Here is a 24,424-nt window from a genome sequence, read left to right as displayed (position 1 = left end):
ATGAATCTTCTCTAATAGAATTAGACATTGCAAAAGTTCATATGAAATAGGGAACAAGTACCACAATATCAACAAGTTCAATGGAAACTCATCCATCTACTAAAAATAGAGAGCAAGAAGAAGCTTTTGAAGATGATGTGAATGAAGAAAATATGCACGAAAATATGGAAATATCACAACCATCTCTAAGGAGGTCTACGTGAGTTAGAAATCCTCTTAAAAGGTATAATGATTTTGTTTCATCTATTGCTTTCATTTCTAATGAGGGAACGAAGTTGTTATCAAGAAGTAATGGATGGCATTAAAAATGCTAAATGGAAAATACTAATAAAAGAAGAAATGGTTGCCTTGGAGAAGAATAAAACATGGGACTTGGTACAATTTCCAAAGGGTAGGAAAGTTGTTCGTTGCAAATGGGTCTACAAACTAAAGAAGGGTGCCAATAATAAAATTGAAAGGTATAAGGCAAGATTGGTAGCAAATATACATTCTTAGAAGGAAGATATTGTTTTTCATGAACTCTTTTCACCAATTTTTAAGCTTGTTTCTATTCAGCTTGTATTAGTATTAGTTGCATTACTTGATCTTGAGTTAGAGCAGCTTGATGTTAAAACAACATTTTAAAAGGATATTTGGATGAGGAGATATTTATAGAACTAGAAGGGTTTATTCAAGATCGCAACAGAAATTTTGCTTTCAAACTCTAGATGTCATTGTATGGCCTGAAGCAATCACCCAAGCAGTGGTACAAGAAGTTTGATTCCTTCATGGTGAGCCAAGACTTTACAAGAAGTGAGTATGACCATTGTGTTTACTTTAAAAGTTTGAAAAATGGTTTATTCATTATCTTGGTGTTATATGTTGATGATATGCTTGTAGCAAGCAAAAGCATGGATGAAACTAATAAGTTAAATGCTCAATTGGCAGGGGCATTTGATATGAAAGATCTCAAAGCAGCAAAACAAATTTTGGGCATACAAGTACACAGAGACATGGAACATGGTAAACTTTGGTTATCGCAGCAAAAATATGTGGAGAAGATCCTCATAAGATTCAGTATGTAGAATGCGAAACTAGTAAATATCCAGTGTTCCACGGTCGTTGGGGACGGGGAGACGGGGGGACGTGGGGATGGGCTTCGGGGACGGGGGGACGTGGGGATGGGCTGCAAGGACGGGTTTCAAAGACGGGGGGGACTTGGGCCTGGGGAGGGGGAAACGTGTTTCCGTGGAACACTGTAAATATCCCTTTAGCTTCCCATTTTAAGCTTTCTCCAAGTAACTATCCTAGTAATAAAGAAGAAAAGGATTATATATCTCATGTATTGTATGCTAATGTAGAAGGAAGTTCAATTTATGTGATGGTATGTACAAAATCGGATATTTCACATGTAGTTCGTGTCATCAATAGATACATGGAAAATCCAAGTAAAGAGCATTGGGCAGCAATGAAATGGGTGCTTTGATGTCTTAGAAGCACGAGTGATTATTGTATCACCTATAATGGTTGCAGTGATTCAGTGTGTGGTTATGTTGTTTCAGATTTTGTAGGCGATTTAGACAAAAGGAGATTTACTTCAGGTTGTCTTTAATCTAGCAGGTGATGCTATTTGTTGGATGTCAAAGCTTCAAGAAAGAGTTGCTTTATCCAGAACTAAGGCAAAGTATATGGTTGTCTCACATGCATGTAAAGAGGGAGTTTGGAAAAGTGCAGGACAAAGTGATTGTATTTTGTGATAGTCAAAATGCTATCCATTTGGCTAAAAATCTATCTTATCACATTAGGACCAACAATATTGAAATTAAGTACCATTTTGGTAAGACGTATTTGTTGGCATTTTGATGATGTTTTGATTGTCATTGATGGACACACACTTTCTTGATGTGTGAGTTATGCTCAACCGGTAATTGTTCCAACCGGTATTGTGTATTATTGAATGAATAGTCTTTAGACTATCGGTATTTTGCAAAAGATGGTTTACCGGTCATAGATTGACTGAAGACCCCAAGCAGTTCAAGGATCTCAAGCGGTAGTTAACTTTTGATTGGAACACTACGATCTTCCAGTCTTCATTTTTGACAACCGGTAATCGGTATATTGTATTAACCGGTATATATCTGTGATGAGTTACCAACCGGTATTTCTGTAATGTGTGATGAGTTATCATCCACCGACACTTTGGCGGTGTGTTTGTGCCGTGTTACCAAATGTGTTTAGATGCACTGTACCTAGGAACTTATAGTCTAATTCTATTGGACCAACATGAAATCAGATTCTTTTATAAGAACATCATGTCTAGGGTTTGCATATGAGAGAGAAAAAAAAGATTATTATGTGCGATCATTGAAGATAAGGTTAGGTCTATGTGAAGAGATAGTGTGGAGATATTGAAGACTGAAGTAATGCTGAAATGCATTAACAATGAGCTGTCAAGGATCTAATTAAGCATACTGTGCTAGCATCTAGATCATTCACTTGTTGATTACAGTATTTTTGGGTATACTAATTCACCCCCCCCCCCCCCCCCCTCTTAGTATTCATCAGTATTATTGATGGAGGGGGAATAACTCTTGAGAAAGTTCATATACCAGAAAATTGTGCAGATATGTTTACTAAACCATTATTATTAGAGACACTGAGGTGGAGTTTGGCATCCTGAAAAAGTGATGAATGGGTGTGGATAGGTATTAGGTACATTGTTGTCAAGGTGGAGATTGTTGGATAATGACAACAAAAAAAACAACATAACATTTCTAATTTAATCTTACCTTGAGAGACAGTTCCTAATTTCTTAAAGGAATTAAAAATGGATAATTCCATATTTGGTGGTGGTGGTTGTTTTATAGATATTCTATGTATCTCGATTGCCTTAAAGGCAAAGATTGCAAATTGCAAATTGCAAATTGAGAATTGCAATTGTAATAGCAGAAGCTATGAAGTTTTGTAATTGTTTTCTCCAAGCAATAAGAATACCAATATCAAGCTTTTACCTATATGTGGGCGTTGTAGTTGCATTTCCTTCAAGAGAACATAAAAGCAAGCACATTTCAAACCTATATGTGGACCTTGTTCACTTACTGCTTTGGTTCTTCCTACTGTTAGAAAAAATAACTAGTAATATCGAAAGGCTTTAAATTGTCTAGTCCTAAATGGGTTGAGAACAATATCAGGGATCTAGTGCAGAAGAAAGTGCTTCTTAGTTCTCACAAGGTTCAAGCAGACCAACAAAAGAGACCAGAGTGGCACTATGCCACAATGAAAGATGCTTGGAAGGATGACTTGTGAAAGGCAATGGAAGACTGATCCATGAGATTTGGGAACTTGTGCAAGGTGATGAGTAGGTAAATTTCACTTTAACCTCTGCTATTTCATTGGTATTTTTTTAATGATGAAAAGGGCATATTCTATATATTATTAAATTATATTGAAACAAATACACTAATTCGCATAAAAGATAGGTGGAATGGAATCTAATCTTCAAATGTTGACACAAAAGTCCATAGACAAAAGAAAAGCAGTCAAACTCCACGCAACTCAAGTAATCCTAGTGGAAGGAGAAGGGTCGCAACTAAGGGGGCTGCTCCATCCATCTGAGAGAGCTTGACCATTAGGAATAGGCTCCAAATCCATGATGATATCCTCTGTCTTTTTATTTTTATTGATCAACAAAAGCCATACAAATAGAAGAAATTGCAAAGTCCAACCAAGGGAACTTCCCACTATCATTCCAACTTAAGATGCCATTATTACACTGAGAAGGAAAACATTGGCCACATGGAAAGGTAGACCAACCAAACCTAAGCTGAGAAGACTTGTGGGAGTCACGTTTGGAACAAACACAATGAATACAACCATGACAATGCTCATGCAAAAGGAAGGCATCCTTACTAGCAGGAGAAGGTGGCATGTGGGCAAGAGTACAAGGGATGTTAGCCCAATTGCTAGGTGGCATGTGGGCAAGAGTACAAGGGGTATTAGCCCAATGCTCGATTGGAGTTTGCAAGTGGGAAACTTTCAAAGTTACTTTATTGGCCTAGACTTGAATCTATAGCATATAACATTCAAGCATATACTGGTTTTAATGTACATTAAAAAATGAACATCTATGATAGAACTTGAAAATAAAACAACATTCTCAGCTTTCCATATACTAAATAAAATTTCCACTCTGAAAGCACACCAAATCTAGGTAAATCTCAAATGCATCTTATGCCAGCCACCTTAAAAAATCATATGCCAACAGAAAAGCTCCAATTGAAGAGGCTTGAAAAAATTCATGCATTCATGCCCATGCAACTTGATAATGTGGGAAAAACCAAAACGATGCTTGAGAGTTTCCAAGTGCTCACAAAAAACAAAGGGGGTAGGAGACACCTAGATTGTTAGGCCGAGATACAATGGATTACCTTTGTAGAAAGACACCAATCAAATTAAGCTAATCCAAGCTCCATCATGGAAAACAAAACCATTTGGAACCTAGCACTGACTGAAGACTTGTTGTCATTGAGTTTTAAAACCATGGGCAAGTGAGGAGAGAGCCATGATACCACTTCTGATTTTTCTACCAAGGCCTAGTATACCGAACCCCAACTTTATTGATCATCTTTATAGGAACAAACTCCACAATGGTTTAGAAGGATTCATAATTGATGGGGAGTGGTTCTCAAAGACAGACACACCTTGCTCAATAGGTAGTTAAAGGATGTTTTGGTGGGCTTCCAACACTCTTCACTTGTCCATCTAACAAGTCAACCAATCAAACTCACTTGGAGTGCTCCCTATCGAGTTGTTTTCTGTAGTTGCTCTCAAGCATGGCTAGGATTCACTAGAGTAAATCCAACCATTAGGTCATCCAACCTCCAACATATACTTGCAGGGGTTTTAGGGGGTGTCTTATAGGTGTTTCAACTCCATTCAAGTGGTTCTGGAATTGGCTCCTCACCATTTTCCCATCGTTCCCTCTTCTTCCTATTTTCTAGGCCTAGTAGCCCTAGAGCCCCAATTAGCCCTACCTTGCCGTGTTTTGGGCAATTACTCAAAAAACACTCAAAGAACCTTCCAACAACTTTTGTGATCTGAGTACCCTTTTGGACAAACTTTTGGATCCACTAGGGTAGGTTGTCTGGTTTGTCCGTACTGGTACGGATCCCAAAAATGGCACTTATGAGGGTTTAGGAGTTAGCAATCTTCTACAATGGGGTTTGTTACTCTCTCCACCCTGTCACACCTCCACCTCTTCACTGAGACTCTGCTATACATCACTCTTCCATGCCAAACACTTGGCACATTCACAACTGCTCATCCCTGCAAGCAAAGACAAAATTATCAATCATATTCCTAGCTAGGCTATGACAGAGCTCGCCTAGGAAATGATAGCAAGTTGCTTCCCAACAGCTTCCAGGCCATTCCAAAAAGTATATACATTGTACAAGGGTTCCACGACTTGAATCCCAAGGGTCATTGAGCAAAACTCAAGGGATTTCAAGTTGGAACCATGACTAGGCTCTTGAACCCTTGGTCAGACCGAGAGCAATGCAATAAGAGACAATTTGTAAACACACTCAAATCTGCACTAAGAGAAGATACAAACACTCCTTGACCAACACAATATCATCCACTAAACATTCATGAAATAACAGTAACAAGTTCAATCCATTTGGCACGGACTGCTGCTAGAAAAATGAGAGAATATATGGTTAAATCTGGAAATTTTCTTCAAATTTGATTCAAACTTGCTCTTGGATTTTCCAACCCGTGTACAATCATTCTAAGAGCATTTTATATGCCATTTTGGTCATAACCAGCTCTTCATCGGTTGCGTAACCACCGATTTGCTCAAAAATGCAAAGTTGCTCAAAAAGTTGTCAAGCAACAATGACAACTTTTGTTCAAATGTTCATTTTTGCCTTTCATGCATTTCTACTCATACAAACCTCCTAGGATGACTCCCTAACATCAAAATGACATGACCAAATGCCTAATGAGGCTTTACAAGACGTTTTACATCATAATGCAAAATAATGCCATTTTAGGCTTACAAGGGCTCATTGGTCAAATCTGAGGAAACACACAAACCTAGGTGACAATCACCCTTGAAATGACAACCAAACACACATGTGGACCTCCAAACAGTCCATTATTCAAACATTGATCCAAAATAAGGACTATAACACCAAAATTTGAAAATGCATCAACAAACTGGTTAAAAGCTAGGTGCTCCTGCACCAATAATCTTGATTTCCAAGGCTGTATTTAGGTTTAAAATTTGCCCAAGATAACTAGCACTTAGTGGCTTAGGAGAAGAGGTCTACAATGTAACAAATACCTCAATTCAAAATAATTTAAGCAGATTTACACAAAGCTAAAGAGGATGATCGAAAGGCAAAAGAAATGCCCCAAAACCTAAAAAAAATTCCCCATGTTCAATCCAAAGAGGCTTGGGCAGGTCAAATTGACAACATTGAGCCTTTTGCCACTATATGCTAGAGCTGGAGTCAAGGCTAAAAGTATTTACACATCGCGAGGCTTGACAAATATTATTTTATTATGATATTGCTATCAAAATTCAAGAGTGTACTTTTCAAGTCAAACTCATTGACCCATGTTTTATGAGTAGAGGTTCACAAGAACCCATCTCTCATGAGAATGAATGGTACACTTAACACTCATTGCATCTAGCTAATGCTCATAGAGGTAAGTGTACCATTCACAACCACCTCCGTGAGCATCATCTAGATGCAATGGGTGATAAGTGTACCCTTTATTTTCATGAGAGATGGGTTCTTGTGAACATCTACTCATTAAACATTGGTCAATGAGTTTGACTCAAAACTACACAATTGAATTTTGATAGCAATATCATAATTTGACTTGCTATGAAAAACATTTCCTTCTTATCAAACATTATCTTTCTCCTCTAGAAGAAAGAGGAAGTCTTCATCAAATAAGAGACCATTAACAAGCTAGAGATTAGATAAGCTAAGGAAACTACCTTTGACCTTCTATTTGGCAATTGCATTGGCAAGCAAATAGCCAAAACATCAGCTGTAGATAGACAAAAAGTAGGATCAACAACACATCCTTAGCAAGTGGATCTAAAGATCCCAAATGAAGAGCATTGTTGACTGTTGATGGTGAAGCAAGCTGAGGCATCTGTAATTAACATCTAAGATGAGTAGATAAATTTAGAACCAAAATTGAAAGCCTAAAGCATGGCAAGAATGAATGACCATTCAATATGGTCATAAGCCTAAGCGAAGTCAATTTTGATGAAAAAACCCTGTTGCTAAGAGCAATCGGCCTATTCCATACCTTTGAAACAACACTTAAATTATCTAAATATCTTCACTTAATGAGACTAGTTTGCTCAAGGCAAACAATAAATTGAAGTAAATAGTAAAGTAGAGAACAAGGGTTTTGCCAATGATCTTATAAGAGATTCAACAAAGTGTTCAAGTGCTAATTGCAAATATCCACAAATCACTTGACTTAGGTATCAATTTAATATTATCTTTATTTATTATAGCACCTAAGGATCATCAAAAGCTTACATGTAACTTGAAGAAGGTCAACCCAATAATGCCCCAAATGGCTTACAAAATTCACAAGGAAACCCATCATAACCAAGAGCTTTCTCTTTAGCCACTGAAAAAATCACTCCTCTAAGAATAGCTTTTGGTAACATAAGGGCCATTGCATTGTGGAGAGCTTACAAGAGACCAAACATACATTGCTAAAGGGCTTGCTTGGTTTCAAATGAAGACTATTGGGCTTGAAAAATTTGTTGGTAATGGCAAACAAAGATAAAAAATATTTGGAAGCTGGGAAAACATCTATTGGCCTTCTTTGAAATTGTTTAATTTTCTCAAGTCCCTGGCAAACTAAAAGGGAATGAAGAAATTCCTTGGAAACTTTCCCTAATTTTGAGCCAATGTCAATGGGTCTCCCTGGAGTATAAGATTATCAACAATTTGCTTCTCTTGGAGAAATTTGGAACCACACAATTGTAGAGTAGGAGAAAACATAAGTGCTTCTAGCTCAACAAAGGCACAATGAAGTTATCTAAAGTCGTGGCCTTGTAACAGTAATAGTGAAACAATGCCATTTGGTGGGCACAAATATGCAAATATTGAGCGATCTGTTTGATGTTGTCAATCTACCATAGGATCCAACCAAATCCATGAGGATGTGGTTGAAGATTCCAAAATTGTTGAACATAGGCAAAAGTGGAATAATGACTACAAAAATGTGTAGAAGGCAAAAGTGAAATAATGACTACAAAAATGTGTTGAAATTTGGTCGTCTTAAGCACCACAACTTGCCACTCAATGCAAATGAAAATTGGAAAATGATCTAAAACAATAATAGCCAGCAAAGAATCACCCAGTAATTGACAACAATTAGAAAAGGAAAAGACATGTCATCCTAACAACTTGGCCCTATCAAGACATTTAAGAATTCTCGTAAGTACTAGCCCTCAAGTTAGTCCATGTACGAAAAAGGCAACTAGAATGACAATATCCAACATTTGGATCAAAAAAGATCCAATTTATTATGAATTTAGTAATTACCAAGCCTCTATTTTGCTAGCTATCCATCTTATAGTTAGGTTGTTGCACTTATTGGAAGCCAACTCAACTATATTGAAAGGCCCACACCATCCAAGAGAGATTGGGAAGAGATTCCACAATCCATTGTCACATATGAGATCTTTCAACAACATCATTGAAAGCAAAAAATGTTAACAACCCCAAGAGAATGGTTAGTAAAATTAAGAACCCATAAAGCAAGGCTAGTGGGGTCACATCCACAATCCACAATGTGTGTCTCCACCTAGGTAAAACGTAAGTGGTAGTTCCTCCACAACATATCTCAGATTACCAAAAGAAATGACCTTTTGGCCAAATGACAAAATAAACAGCAGAAAACATGAAGCCTGCAATTTTCAGTCTTGTAAACAAAAACATCAAGTTTGGGAGATCATTGTTGAACATACCGTACCATCTATTCCTTTGGGGTTGGTTAGACTTTAAACAGTCCTTGAAATAAAATTTGTAGAAGAGAACTGAGAGGCATACCATTGAGTTTGTCAAGAGCTCTATAGTTGTTATTTAAGAAATCCTCTATGAGCTGCACAAACTTTGGAGAGTTGAACCCCACAAAAATATTATGAGTCACAATCTGACCCTCAATCTCATGAGCTAGACTTCAACAGCAGCATAAGGTAGGAAGAGAGTGTGGATAATATAACTGGATGATTGGAAGGAATGCTGGCAAGTAGTGGTTTTCTATTAAACCAAGTTTATCGGCTACTTGTGACACCTCCCCTGCAGGTTTTCTATCAACAACCTTCTTCGCCTTGTTAGGCCTTGAAACTTTAGACCCAACAATCAATAATTGGGGACTAACACCTTTAGCTCTACAATTATGACTATTTCTTATATTCTTACCTTTGTCCAGCCATTTTCATAGGTATTCGACCCTAACACATTTGAATAGGCCAAAAGAGATCCTGAATGGGAATCTGCCATGAAGCTGGAGCATGATGGTTCTATGAAAAAAAAGACGTGGGTGTTATCAACATTGCCCCTTTGGAAAAAAGCTCTACTTGTCACCAAAGGATGTGCATAGGAGGAAAGCATGTACTATGAAGCTTTGTCCCTAATGTAAAGATGGCAACATTTTGGTTGGTTACCTCTATCATTGTTTAGTATGGATGGAAAGTATATCAATGTTAATAAGCCTTTTTGAATGAAGACTTGGAGGAGGAAGTCTATATGGTCCAGCTGTAGGAGTTCCCAAGTCCTAAGAAAAACACATCTGATTAACTGGTAGGTAAAATCCTTGTATGGACTTAAGCAAGTTCCTCAAGACCATGTATCTCCATAGGTCCTTTACTAGACAACCCATGTAGGGCTACCTTCTTTCCATTGTGTTGGAAAGAAATCTCCATGGTACGATGGCTGGTCTCACATTATTCAATTGCATACAGCCATTGACATCCTGTTGATGTGTTTTTTATGCACATGCGAACACAGAATAAAATACCCAGAGGTATCTTATCCTCTCTTGAGTAAAGTTTCCAAACACTGAAGATATCGCAAAAAGGATCAATCGGAGAAACTTCAAGGTTCTATTATGTAGGTTCTCTACCCGTGGATAAGCACCAGTGGTCGTTGTGTTTACTTTTTTTCAAGGGGCCTTACGTACTTTCAGGGAAAGCTTGTTCGTGCGACTACTTTTCAAATGAGGAAACAGGATTCTCTTAATGCTAGCTGATGTTTCAAAAAGATCAAAAGATAAAGGTTTTAAGGAGGTGAGACTAAATTAATCCTAAGAATGACTCAGTGATGATTGGTTTTGATAGAACTCTACCAATTTCAGTATTGCCAAGAGGTTACAACTCCACTGGAATTGGTACGATCTTCTAAGGGGATTCAATGATTTTCAAATCACTAAGAGGATAGATACTATCAGTAACATACATATCAATGCCTCCAACAATGATTGAACTCTTAAACAATCTCGATGTTTCCAGTTGACCACACAGGGCGTTCTTACAATCAGTAAGGAGCTAGTGGTTTGGAATATGAGTCTTATCAAAGATCAAGCACAACATTCGTCCTTCAAACTTAAAACTTAAATGCTATCTCTACTAAGAGTGATTCAAGAAGATAAACAACCATGAAAATAGCCACAAGGATTGCAATAGAACACCATAACTTCAATATTTCATTGATCTCATAGCCAAATAAAACAACAATTGTTCAACTTTCTCTCTTCACTACTTATTTTTCTGTTGCTGACAATATTAAACTTTTAAATTCTAACTCTCTCTCTCTTACTTTCTAACTCTTTAAAATGAAATGAGTGAGGGCTTATATAGCATTCTCAAATACAATGAACAACTTGGATCAAAAGAAGATCGATGGCTGAAATTTTGACACCTAAACCCTAATTAGGGTTTGTTACAAAAAAGTCCCCATTTAGATAAACATTATTAATCCATAGCCAATAGGAATTGGCACAAATAACGAGACATAGACCAATAGAAATTAAGTTGCCACATCATTTTATAACAACTTCTCATCTAGAACTTTGTTCCCCTTTCTATGCTCTTTTCTAGCATATTCAATGAATCTGGACGCAATCGCCTCAATCTCAACAATGGGAATCTCAGGAAGATTCTTCATTCGTTCTTCTAAGTGAAGGACTTGATCAAAAGTTGTGAGAAGGGTTGCCTCCCATCCAAGCTCAAGTTCTTTTGTCTTCTCAATCAGGAACATAGTGGCATTCATCTGATCTCGCTGCCTTTCTGTGACAATGTTCTCTTCCTTCCAGAAAATGCTCTTAATCCTGCCTTCCAACTCTTGGACATCCACATCTGTCTCGATTTCTATCCTTCTGTCAAGGATTGTACACAATACATCAAACACCTTGTCTTGAATAGGGTGGATGGTGTCCTGAACTCAGCTGCATCTGGTATTGATAACTTCGAAAAGAACTTCCTTCATCTGGAGCAAAGTTGACCACTACAGAAGGTTATGGGCTTCTCCATCCATTATCTTCTCTTGTGCTAAAATCTGTCTCGGTGTCCTTATCACTTGCAAGACTGGGATGACGACATCTCTAGTGTGAGCAAATGCATCTACAGTTACCAATAGATTATGAATGATTTCAAGAACTTGGATAGCCTGATGGACTGTCTTCATCATCCTTGTTGCAAATTCAATGGCTTCCTTGTAAGATTCATCAATCCAAGAACTCATGAGTTGGACCAAGCTCTTTACCCTTTCTGCCTCATTTATTGATTCAAGAGGAAGTGCATGCAAAGGAGATATTGTTGGATCCTGTCGTCTCAAAGGTTGATTAAGATGGCTAAAATAATTCCTCCAAGCACTGACCTGTCTTTCTAGCTTCTTATTATTTTCCATTTCTTCTTTGAGTTTGTTGTTAAGTGCTCTCACTGAATCAGTTGCTTCTTCCATAGCCTGCTCGAAGGTAAGTGGGCCAAGATCAACTATATCTAGATCATATTCTTCTGCTAGAATCTCATCCTCATACTTGTCTACCACCGGTGTAGCTATCTGTACCATTCTGGATCCTGCTTCATCTCTAATTACTTTTGACATCTTGGTGGCCTTCCTCTTTTCGATCTCTTCATGAGAACTTCCTAAGAGACTTTCCAAGTCGAACACTTGTTCTTCCTCTTCGATCACAACTGCCTTTGTCAATCTTTCTTTTAGCCAGTCTGGAATTGAAGACTTTCTTTCCCTCACTTGTATTTCTTTAGGCAGAGGTCTATCTTCCTTGAAAGGAGATATTGCTTCATCATCATTCTTTTCTTCTTGTTGTTCATTAGCACCAACTTGGAGAGATTGACTTGATGAATGCTGAGGTGTCTGTCCTTTACCTTGTTTATCATTTTGCACCATGGATTCCATAGACTCATCAATTTCATACACTATCTGTCTCTGATCTTCTCCTTGACTTGCTTCCTTCTCATGCCTAGAAGATGTACTCGGTGGATGGTCAGGATTCACTTTTTGTTTCTTCTTGGAAGGCTCTCTCTTCTCAGGTCCTTCTCTTCTCTTTGATCCCTTGGAATGAGAAGTATTCTCACTCACACTTGCTTCTCCTTCTTCTGTTCTTGTTTCCAGGGTGAATGTCATAGATACATTCTGCTCTTTCAAATTTTGATGTTGTACGTCCACCCATCTGCGAGTGCAAGTTAAAACAGTAGCCATCAAAGCTCTTAGGTCCGAAAGCTCTGGCTAGTTCCAATCTACCTTCACTTCTTTATCTTCCTTCTCATAGGAAGATTGGAGATATCTACCACTGTCCTGGGCTTGATCGGCTACTCTATAAATTTTACATTTCCTGATGAGATCCAACGGTAATCTGGAATGCATCTTTCTTTTCACCTCTATATCATCCTGAACATTCATCCAGAAGTCCTCTACTTGAAACTCATGCTTGTACTTCTTCCCGACTGTCTCTTCTATGTGACCATGAGGGTCAAAATTCCCCCTTGAAGCAAAAGATGCGAATGAATACAAAGACAACTCCTTCTCTGCATCCTCCGCGGCTTGAGAATCGAGACACACTTCAATTGAATTCCCTAGTAGAATGGGTACAGGGATACCATTTCCATGCTTATGCCTTGATGCTTTTGCCTAAGCTGTCAATTGTCTAGTCACTTCAAGTAGTATTATTCTGTCTGTAGGATATCTCGACAACATGTAGGGAGGTGAAGGGCACCCATGAACTCTGATGTACGTTAACTTTGGAAACTGAATGACCCATGCACCATGCTTCTTCACAAGCTCCTGCGCTTCCAGAGACAATCGGTGATGAATCCCTCCTTGCAATGTCCTGGTGATATACATCGTGAAGGTGTCATTGATTAGCCTGTAATCATTCCTTGGCGGATGATGTAGTTGAACATAAGAATCACAAACTCTTATTTCTCTGGGTTCTCTTCCAACAACTCCTCTGTGTGGTAGCCTTGCATACTCAAAACTTCTGACTAAGGAATATATGACATATTAACTCATGTGAAATGACTTGGTAGGGGCTAGCCTCCTCAACTGCACGTCCAGGTTATTACTAATGATTCTAGCCCAATTGAGCTTTCCTTTTCCTTGCACAATCACTTGTATGAAGAAGAACATCCATTTGTCGAAGAAGAAGGCTTGAGAGGCACCAGTAACCCGATTGAGCATGGTTATCAAGTCCTTGAATTCTTCTTGGAAATCAATTCTGTGCGGCGTATTGGGAATCTTGTTCAAGCGAGGTCTACTTTTGAGCAACCAATTCTTGTGGATGAAGTTCAGAAAGGAATCAGGATCATCCTCGTAGATAGACTTAGCTCCTTCCAAACTTTTGTATATCATGTCTCTTTGCTCCAGGAGATGAAAAGCTTCACTTATAGCTTCCTCTGAAAGGTAGGTTAAGACAGTTCCATCCTCAGCTACGATCATCCTTGAATGTGAATCATAGTGCCGGGCACATTCGATCATCAACTCGTGACACTTTTCTGCAGGAGGGAAACCTGCGGCCTTGATGATGCCACTCTCAATTATCCTCTTCGCAACAGGTGATGGCTTGCCAATGTAGGGCGCTTCCCGAAACTTCTTCACATTGAAGTTTCCTAGATTGGTGTCTCCGATATTGCTCCACTTGGACACGATCCTGGTCTCCAATTCATCGTTCTTCTGATCCTCCTTGATGAGAGCCTACCGGGTAGCGGATCCACTGGCCTTGGGGGTCATCATTTGATACCTACAAGAAATGCTTAAGTTAGGTTTGAGCATTGTATCTTAAGATAGGAGATTTGAGACCTTTCAAGATTATAATTTGAAAATAATGGGATAAATCCTTAGAATTATGAATTTTCAAATTGATGTTATCTATGAACTAAATCAGATTGTAAAAGATTTAACCTTACAAAGGATTGATATAGCAAATTAAATCAAATCTTCAACATGCCTTCAAAATCTGATTGTACATACCTTCCTTTTAATTTTTAGCTATCAACCTTGAAAAATGAATAAAGGAAAAAAAGGATATCTGCTGGACAAAGGTGTTTGATTTGAATTCCAGGTCCTTCTTGATGATGGCTTCAACCTTCAATTAGCTCCCAGCAAGGATTTCGCCTTCAACTAGCCTTCAAGATCTGGAAATTACCCTTCAATTTGCTCAATTTTGCACCTCTAAATCTGCTCCTCTAATTCGCATGAGAGAAAATGAATGAATGATAAATAATCTCAAAAAACACCTCTCCTATATAGGGCGCCTACCTCACTTTAGCTTTAGGCCGACTTGTCAAATAGGTAAATAAATGAAATAAAAACCCCTATACAAGCTGGCCGACTTGATTACAAGGCAAAAAAAAAAAAATGTTTTGAGCGCTAAAGTGGGGATTTTTTTATTTTAAGATAATTTCAAAGCCTAAAGGTTGATTTTTATTTTTAAGGCTTAGAAAGAGTTAATTAATCAATTTATTAGTGCCTTAGCTCTTGCGAATTTGTCTTATTTTCATAAGTGAGGTTTAATTAGCAATTAAATGGGAGGATATAGGTAAGCCTAGTGGATGCTAAAGTTTGATCAAGGTTTGATGAAGGCACATCCTCCATAGGCACTAGAATGCTCAAAGTATGAGGAAGGCTTAAATTATTCCAAGGAAGCTTGCTTGAACCTCTCACCTAGGTTTATTCACTCCATTAATCAACATCCTCACAACCTTGATTTCTCATCAATTCATGTTCTTATCATCATAATTTTGCAACTTGTTTTGGTCAAGGTCTAAACAAGGTGAAGAATAGGCTTTCTCAAGGATCTCGCCCTGTAACCTTTGGAAGGGTCAAGAGCGATTTTCTTGATTAGTCCTTAATTACCCCATTTTTTCACTCCAAAATCCTCCAGAAGGTGAGCATGTGCTTGTTTTAGTCCAACAAAGTCTAGGGATCCATCCTTTTAGCTTCTCACATGGGCAAATTAGGTGATAATGGGAATTTCGTTCTGGACCCTTTGGAAGGGTCAAGAGCGAATTTCCTTTTCTAGACTTGATTCTTCATCCTTTCAATCCCAATCTTCATTGCAAGGTAAAATTTCATCTCTTTTCGCCCAAGGAACAAGGTTTTAAGCCCAAGCAAGGTTAAAAATATAGGTTTGCAAAGAATTTCGCTTTGGACCCTTTGGAAGGGTCAGGAGCGAAATTTGCTTTCTTGGCTAAAACACTCACTCTTCAACACCTTCAAACACTCCCAAACGCAACAACATGTCCATTCTCCCTTTCAACATGCCTTAGACATCAAAATTTAGTCAAATAAGGAAGGAAATGAGTCTTAGGTAGATTTTCGCTTTGGACCCTTTGGAAGGGTCAGGAGCTAAAATCTTGATTTAGGCTTTGATTGCTCATTTTTCCTACTTCAATCTTCTTTGGAGGCAAACATAGATCATTTTCCACCTAAGGAACAAGAATTGATGCCCAAACAAAGTAGCAAATGAGGTTTATAGTGAATTTCGCTCTGGACCCTTTGGAAGGGTCAAGAGTGAAATTCTCTTTTGGGCTAAAATCTTGATCTTTCAAAGCATCCCACTCCCTCTCAAGGCAAGAGCATACAACATCCTCTTCCATCATGCCAACGCCTAGCCAAAACAAGGAAGCAAACAAGAGATATAAGGATTTTCGCTTTGGACCCTTTGGAAGGGTCAGGAGCGAAAATCATGTTTTGAGCTTGATTCTTGACCTTTCCAACTCCAATCCTCTTTGGGAGGCAAACATAGATCCTTCCTCTTGCATCTCCACCAAGATCCTGACTTTGGCCAAGGGAGAAATGAGTGTTTTCAAGAATTTCACTCTAGACCCTTTGGAAGGGTCGGGAGCGAAATTTCATCTTTTTGGCTAAAATCCTTCATTTCCTCCACCTCAAGTTGCTCCCTAAGGCTAGAACAAGTCAAACACTTCCATACATGCCTTAGAAGCTATGAACCTAGCCTTGACAAGTGAGAAATTGAGGTTTAAGGGGATTTTTGCTCTGGACCCTTTGGAAGGGTCAAGAGCGAATTCCCTATTCTTAGCTAGTTTCTCACCTAGGTTCACCTCATTTTCGCTCAAACTTGATCAATTCAACTTCCTTCCACCGCAATCAAGACAATCCATCATCCAATTGGGTCTAGGCAAGGTCAAACTAGGTTTTTAAGGCCAAGAGAACACTAAATGGAGGATTTCGCTCTGGACCCTTTGGAAGGGTCAGGAGCGAAATTCTCTTCCCAGGCTGTGGCTTTCATCATCCCAAAGTCTAAAAACTCTTCTCCTAGGCAAACATGTATCAATTTTCTCAATTACGCCTCAAAAGTCAACAACCTTGGTCATATCTTGGAGCAAAGTGGAGAAAATTTGGATTTCGCTCTGGACCCTTTGGAAGGGTCAGGAATGAAAATCCATGCCTTAGGTCCAAATCCTCAACTTTTAATGCTTTTGATCACCTCTTAGGCAAGAACAAATAAAAAACCTTCACCACATGCCTAAGGAACAAGACTTTTAGTGAAAACGAGGAGAAAAAGGGTCCCTTCTTGGAATTTTGCTCTAGACCCTTTGGAAGGGTCAGGAGCGAAATCCCTATTTTAGGTTGATTTCACACTCAATTCCACTCCTTCTCAATCCAGACTTGATCAACTTCATCTCTCCATAGTACCATCATGTCTACTTGCCGTCCACTTGACTCAAAACTTCATTCCGCATGCCTTAGGCCAAAATTGGGGGTCAGGTGAGGATTTCGCTCTGGACCCTTTGGAAGGGTCAGGAGTTAATTTCCTCTTCCAGGATAACTTCCATTATTCTGATACTTCAAACCTTGGATATCCTTTCAAAACTCCTTCAATCATCATCTGGTGCATTTGTTCATCCATTTTTGAAATCACCACTTCCATCTCTTCCTGAGCACTAACTTCGCTTAATCGACTCTGACCTGGAGGAAAACAAGACTCTGACAAGAAAACCATCATTCCAGACCTACCCTGACCTGAGACCTACCATCTCTTTCACTCAATCTATACATCTTCATTCTCCTGAAAGGAAAAGCTCCACTAAGGCAAACCTAGGGTTCAAGATAGATAAAATCTGACCTCCCAAAACCAGGCTAGACTCAGCTTGAAAGAAACCCTAAGACGAGCTCTCAGAGAGAAACCCTAATCTATCCAGCCGAGGCGACCACTCACTCACTCCAAACCTAGCAAGCAGAAAGAAAACCTAACTAAGGGAAAGCAAAACCCTAAGAAAAAGAGGGGGTCCCCATTCTAATGGGGCGATGTGTGAAATGGTCACAACACATCCCAATACTATTTCCATATACACATTGATCAGATAAAAATCATCGTTCAATTTGCACTCTCCAATTGCCAACTCCATTTGGGGTACCTTCCTAGTACATGAGAGGATTGTCCCAATAGCTACCTTCACATCAAACCCTTCAATTGCTTTTGTGTTCAATCCAAGTCTCTCCACCACTCCAACATAATTATAAGTGGCTCCACTATCAATGAGAATGGTTACCTTTTGTCCCTTTAAGACTCCCCTTAGGTGGAAAGCATTATAGCGTGGTTCTCCCTGAGTGCTGCAAGAGTATCTTCTGAAGGCCCTTCTCCATGGTGTGGGAACTCTACATCTTCTGTTTCAAATTCACCTTCACTACTTTCTATGTCTTCATTGAAGATAACCTCAATGTAATGTATTTGCCCTTTTCCTAATCATCGGTGTCTTTGCTGCCAAGGTTCTAGACATGATGAACATAACTTGCTCCTCCTTTCTTCATTCCTAGTGACATCCATTTGCTTGGTCTTTGCTGTAGGTATCCTAGGAGACATTGCATTTATTTAGATAGGCCTTTTGGGCAGCATAGATGAGCTGTCTTCTTATTACTAAAACTTTCCCTTGCAACTAAATCTTCTAAGAGCTTTGAGTAACCCTTTGAGAGGATCATCTAATCCTTCAATAAAGAGCACTATAAGTCTCTTTTCTGTCACATCAGGTACCATGACAGCAAGTTTTTGAAACTCAGCTGCATAATCCTCCACCTTGCCTTCTTGTTTTAGTTGTGCTAGATCTCTTAAGTGTACTTCTGGGTCTGTCCTATCAAATCTCTCAATCAGCCTTTGATTGAACTCCTCTATAGTGGAGAGTCATAACTTGAGTTACTATCCCATAATACCACCACTCATGAGCTACTCCTTCCAAATGCAAGGTAGTGAATTTGATAGCCTCCTCTTCTAGCATTGGATTCAAAGAAAAATATGTATCCAGTTTTTGTAACCATGACCTTGCTGTTTTATTATTTGTCCCATCAAAATTGGGAATGGTGATCTTCCCTAAACGGTGTTGGATATCCTTCCTCTCATCATACCCTTTCCTCCTTTGTCCACCTTTTAATTTCAGACCACAGTATTCAGTGAAAGTCGTATTATTTTTTACTGCTTTGCTCAAGGCGTTATATTCTGCATGAAGGCGATCTATTTCATTAACTTGGTCAACCTGAACTTGGCCTATATCTTCTTTAGACAAGAACTTAGCCTTAAATGACCTAGTATTCATTGAAGCTCTTCCTCCTTCTGCAGTAGATCTCTCCTCATCAGAGTTGCTATCCTCATCTCTATCATTTGCAAACTTATCATCATCTTGACACTGGTTGAGCCCTCTCAATAATTGCACCATTTCTCTCATGGTTTCTGAAATGTTAACATGTAATTCTTCATACCTCTTCAAGAAAGCTTCTACGATGCCTTCTCTATCCCCCATGGAGGACCCTTTCTTTTTCTCACGCTTCTGACACCAGATCTCCTTCCCACTCATTCAACTTCCCCAGGCTGGCAAGACCAAAGGCTCTGATGTCGCTGAAATATGCAATTCAATTTCGTTTTTAAAACTTAACCAGTTATGCAGGCAGATTTGTAAAACTACTAAGATCGAATTACTGATTTACCATCACGCAGAGATCAGAATATTCACAATACACATGCCCAGGGAACACCATAGATAACTTAAATAATTTTCCAGAATGAATAGTTTAGTTTCAAGTTACCAGTCATTTATAGCTAGGTTAGGATGCAACACCCGAACCTTTCCTCACAGTTATTATGCAATCAATAACAACTGGGAGTATTAACATACTAGTTGATATGCGCCAAGAACCATACTAACCCTGCCAACTCTTGGTTATGCTCGATACCTTTGATAACCAAATGATCACACTGCTGCTCCGGTGCTAATAGATGGACTTTGCCTGTCGAAGACAAAGCAAAGTCTATCTTGTGCTTCCCCTATTGGTCAAAACCTTGTTGCCTTATATCTGCTTCCTACTTTTATGTCCTTCAATCTGATATCTTGCTTCCACTACCAGTAACTGCTCTTTCTGCCCTTTCGTCAGATCTGAAAATGAACAACACAATAATATAGCTCGCAAATCTGGATTATAGGATGCTCAAGACAGGTGAATAAGCGCACCAGATTGTCCTACCTTATTCTGGCTGCAAGGGTTTCATCTCCATCAGCCCATGTGCGCACAAAGGCAATTCCCAATTTCAAGCATGCTTGTTAACCTTCAATCGCACCTTTAAATAGGTTCTTGCGTAGTGTTGAGATAGCTGACCTTATGTGGGCTAAGGAGTAAAAATAAAAACAAACTTATTAAACAACCTAAACAAGAAGATAAAGTCAGTCCAAATCTGACATAGTAAATTTAAACAGTTTCATTTGTTTAAAATTTACAATTTTTTAAAAATCGATAAAGGCAAAAGGGGAAATGGGTGATGGAGAGCACCGCTTGGGCCCGATGGGCTTCTCCTCAAATTGGGGTCATCATAGAGCAAGGCAAACACTACGCCAAAAGCCCGGACTTGAGGTAAATGGCGCCCACTAGCATTAGGAGTGGGGTTTTCGTCCCACTCAGCAGGTCAGCCCCCTCGTGGACATATGGCTGCCTAATTGTGGGTGGGTCCCAGCCCTGGGTATGCGCCCAACGGGAATCCGCAACCGCAACATTTAGGCTGGGACAACACAGCCCACCACACTCCGTAGGGCTTGACCTCAAGACCTTGGCTCTTATACCAAGCAAGGCAACCACTACGCCAAAAGCCTGGACATCAGTGAATGGCACTCACTAGCATTAAGAGTGGGGTTTTCGTCCAACTTAGCAAGTCAGCCCCCTCGTGGACAAGCTGCAAAACGAGTTGTTAAATATGTCAGAAAACCCCTTGAGTTTGGCATTCCATATTAGAATTTTGTTGACTTCATACTAGCTGGATATACTGATTTCAATTGAGATGGATTAGCTAATACAAGGAAAGTCTATGACAGGTTTTGTGTTCACTCTCAGTTCAAGTGTAATATCTTTCACTGAGGTAAAATACAAGGCAACTATTAGTACAAGGTGTAAGGCAATCTAGTTACAAAGGATATTGATCTTCAACTTGACCAAACATTGTCAAAAAAAAAAATCTACAGCCAGACTGTTCTTAAGATGGTGAAGAGCCAAGTATAATGACATACTAAAATTCATCACAATGACATTTGCTAGTTGGTTGGTAATGAAGGTAATTGTCTTTATTATTGTCCCATAACAGAGGAGATTGATGACATAAGACTAAACCACTTGGTAAGAATACTGTGTCAAGTTTAGGGATAAGCTTTTAGTCATTGAGGGGGGAGAGGTGGGGAGGGATATAACATGCAACATAGTTTTACTTACGATGAAGGTTATTATAGAGTTTTTCTAAAATGTAGGAAGTATTGTCGATCCTCTTGATTATATAATAAGCCATTCTGCAGTGTAAAAGATACAGCTTGTTCAATAAAGCTAATATATCTACACTGATAGCAATAACGAATGTGCTATAGGAGAAAATGCATTTATAGACATATGTTTTCTAAATGGACTAACTTCGGCTTTTCAACAAAATACTAAAGAAAAACATCTACAGCCATGCATGCATACAGAGAAAAATTAATGCAGCGAGCAGAAAGGATGTATGTACCTTTCCATTTGCTGAGAGAAATTCGGCCTTTAGATTTGAGTAGTCCCTAGATAGCAAATATACTTGGACATCTTCCACATGCTTCTCATTGGCTGGATTTTAATCATATAAAGAAGACAGAAAAACAACAGTTAATAACCAATCAAATCCTGCTATCTGCTTCATATCATAGAATGAATTTAAATACATGCCTGAGCACAATGCACCTAACGCATTGTTTATGAATCTTAAAGCTGGCCTTGCTAGGTTGATTGTGAATGACATCCCACTAATACCAGTAAATTTCTCTGATGCTAGGATTACCTGCAATTAGAGTAGCAAACAAATTTAACAACTGGTTTTTGAAAATAAACTTTGGCAATGCAAAAGCTTATTTCACAAATATATTGCATGGAAATGAGCAATAAGCACCTGCTACAAAATACACAACTCCCATTAGAGGACTAGTGCTTACCACTAGCAAATGAAAATAACATAGAACCTGGAGCTTATTAACAATGATAGGGATAATCAGTTCATGAACAATAAAAGTAACAGTTTACTTCCACAAATATTTGAGGTTCCATTCAGGTGCATTTTTACTAAAGCTGGGGAATAACAAAAATTTGACTTTAACCCTTTAATTCTTTGGATTCATTTTTACCCTAGTACTTTTCAAGTGTAACTGGATGTACTTGTGAGTTCAATTAACCTCGTTTGGCCACAAGTTCCTGTATCTTCTTATATTAGTTCAAGTTACCTTCAAAACAAAGGTTTGTGGGTTCAAAGAAGACATCATAACAAGACAGATAAGGTCGTTACGAGTAGAGGTTAGCTTTGATACCTCCAGAGCACAAACAGAGATGCAAAAGACACCACCACACATCAAATAAAATGTAAGTGGCAACAACCTCATTTTTATATATAATTCAATATTTACAGCAATTTCTTTTAATTTTTCAAATTTGTCCGTGTCTCCTAGACTCACACACTTACATGACACATGATAGTGCACAAGGGCATCTGCTTTAAAGCAGAATGCATGACACCATGTAAATATGGACCATATGGTACAAGTGGTTCAATTACAGGGGCTTAAAATTTGTTTTATACAATAACACACAGCAACATTTTGGACAGAGAAAATGATTCAGCTTTATTTGCAAAAGTTCCCTAATGATATGGTCATAGTTAAAAAACTTGGACTTGGCAATACTTTAGCATGTCCAAAAAAGTTTAAAACTCAAAACTCACAAAAACTCGGGGAAAAACTTGGCAACAACTGGAAAATTTTATAAAACATTTTAAACACAATTTTTGAAAAATAATCTTAAAAAAGCACACATATTACTATATGTATTAAGCTTATTACTAATTTCCATCATATATAAATCAAAATTAGAGTTTAATACATATCATAGACAAGAAAACAAGTTCAACCTCTAAATGAGTTGCATGCCACTTCCACTAGCCATGTCATATGTAGAAGTTGCCTCATCTAAAGAGATTTTTGACAAGTTGTGCAATAATAATGTCTGAGTTAGCACACTCAGGAGTTATATCCGAATTCCTTATCACCCCCTCGATGTAATCAAATTTCTTATTTGAAAAATTCCAATAACTAATGGGGGTTTGAGAGTGGAGAGGCCCCAATGAGCTTGAGGGGTAGTGCCCCTCATGGGGTTTTTGGGGCAACACCCCCAGCAGTGCCAAGGGGTAGCGCCCATTGTGAGGGTCAATGGGTTCAAAGGGCAGCACCCCTTGTAGGAGTTTTGGGGCCACTTTCACCATTGGTGAAAATTATGGTTTTTTAACTGCAGGCAAGAAAATAAATAAATCATATGAATTTGGACAAGTTTTTAACACAAAACTCACAATTTTTTGCATTTTCTTGCGAGTTTTATAGGAAAAAAATCAATGCAAGTTTTCAAAGACTCGTTGGTGAGTTATTGTGCGAGTAACTCACTTAGGGTATTGGCTTGTGAGTACTCGGCAAGTTTTGCAACATTGGCAATAGTAATACTTGAAGGTCATTGATACAACGTGGCAATAAATTTAATGAATTTCAAATACCTAGGTTTAAATGAGAAAAGATCCTTTAAAAATCATATGAATCTATAAAAATGATTAAAAAATGAAAAAAAAACTGCTTTTTTTATTTCATGTCAAATGCAAGGTGTTTACAAAAATAAGGAGTGAATGGTGAATGGAAGCAGGTGGAAGTACAAAAGGGACAAGGGAAGATCAATAATTGGTGAACTGAATCAAAGGCAAGAAATATGAATAGATGCAAGGAACCAGGAAAACCCCTTGAATCTAGAGGCAACCAAGACCTTGGCAGAAGCTCGATACAGACAGGTGAAACTTAGACAATTCAGAGGTAGAGGCAAGAACAAATCCATACAGAATTTCAGTTTTCAATGTGAATATTAGGGTAGACAAGGAGATTTCAACAATTAAAATTCTAGACAATTGGTTGAAACTCTCAAAAAATACCATGATTACTGCCAAATTCATTGAGATTTGGCTTTCAATTGATAGAATCGAGAATTGGATGGAGCAGTTTTTGCCAGATTGTATATGCCCTAAAATTAGTTTTCTAGCCCTAGGTTTTTCGCAGATAATATTTCAACCTATGGAAGCCAAAAAGACAAAGATAAACTACTAAAGAGAGGCCCACTGTTTATAGAAACTGTTGTATTATATATGCAAGCATGGTCGTTGAGTTTCAACCTAGGAATAGAGAAATGCAAAAGCTACCCTAAAAGCTTTGGATGGAGGGTGTTTTCAAAGAAATCAAGAATGCATTGGTAGAGTAACTACAATGCTCAAGTTCAACAAAGGGAAAGGAGCTTGCCACCTATTCTAGAATGAATTATTATTCTGAGCTTTCTTATCAAGCAAGCCATCAAGC

General features: G+C 38.5%; 1 protein-coding gene across 3 annotated transcripts in view; it reads right to left on the bottom strand.

Annotated features, from left to right (window-relative positions):
• Positions 1–24,424, bottom strand: part of LOC131027470 (isoleucine--tRNA ligase, cytoplasmic) — a 150,382-nt gene that overhangs the window by 3,487 nt on the left and 122,471 nt on the right. For all 3 annotated transcript variants that reach the window (XM_057957549.2, XM_057957551.2, XM_057957550.2), the window contains exons 26-27: positions 21,723–21,834; positions 21,532–21,623 (exon numbers count right to left, since the gene is read on the bottom strand). In XM_057957549.2, the coding sequence (XP_057813532.1) occupies positions 21,532–21,623; positions 21,723–21,834 (204 nt within the window). The remainder of the gene's footprint in view (positions 1–21,531; positions 21,624–21,722; positions 21,835–24,424) is intronic.

This window comes from Cryptomeria japonica, chromosome 4 (assembly GCF_030272615.1).
Source record: "Cryptomeria japonica chromosome 4, Sugi_1.0, whole genome shotgun sequence".
NCBI lineage: Eukaryota > Viridiplantae > Streptophyta > Pinopsida > Cupressales > Cupressaceae > Cryptomeria > Cryptomeria japonica.
Note: the sequence above shows the minus strand (reverse complement) of the source record. Positions and strands in the feature narration are given on the sequence as shown.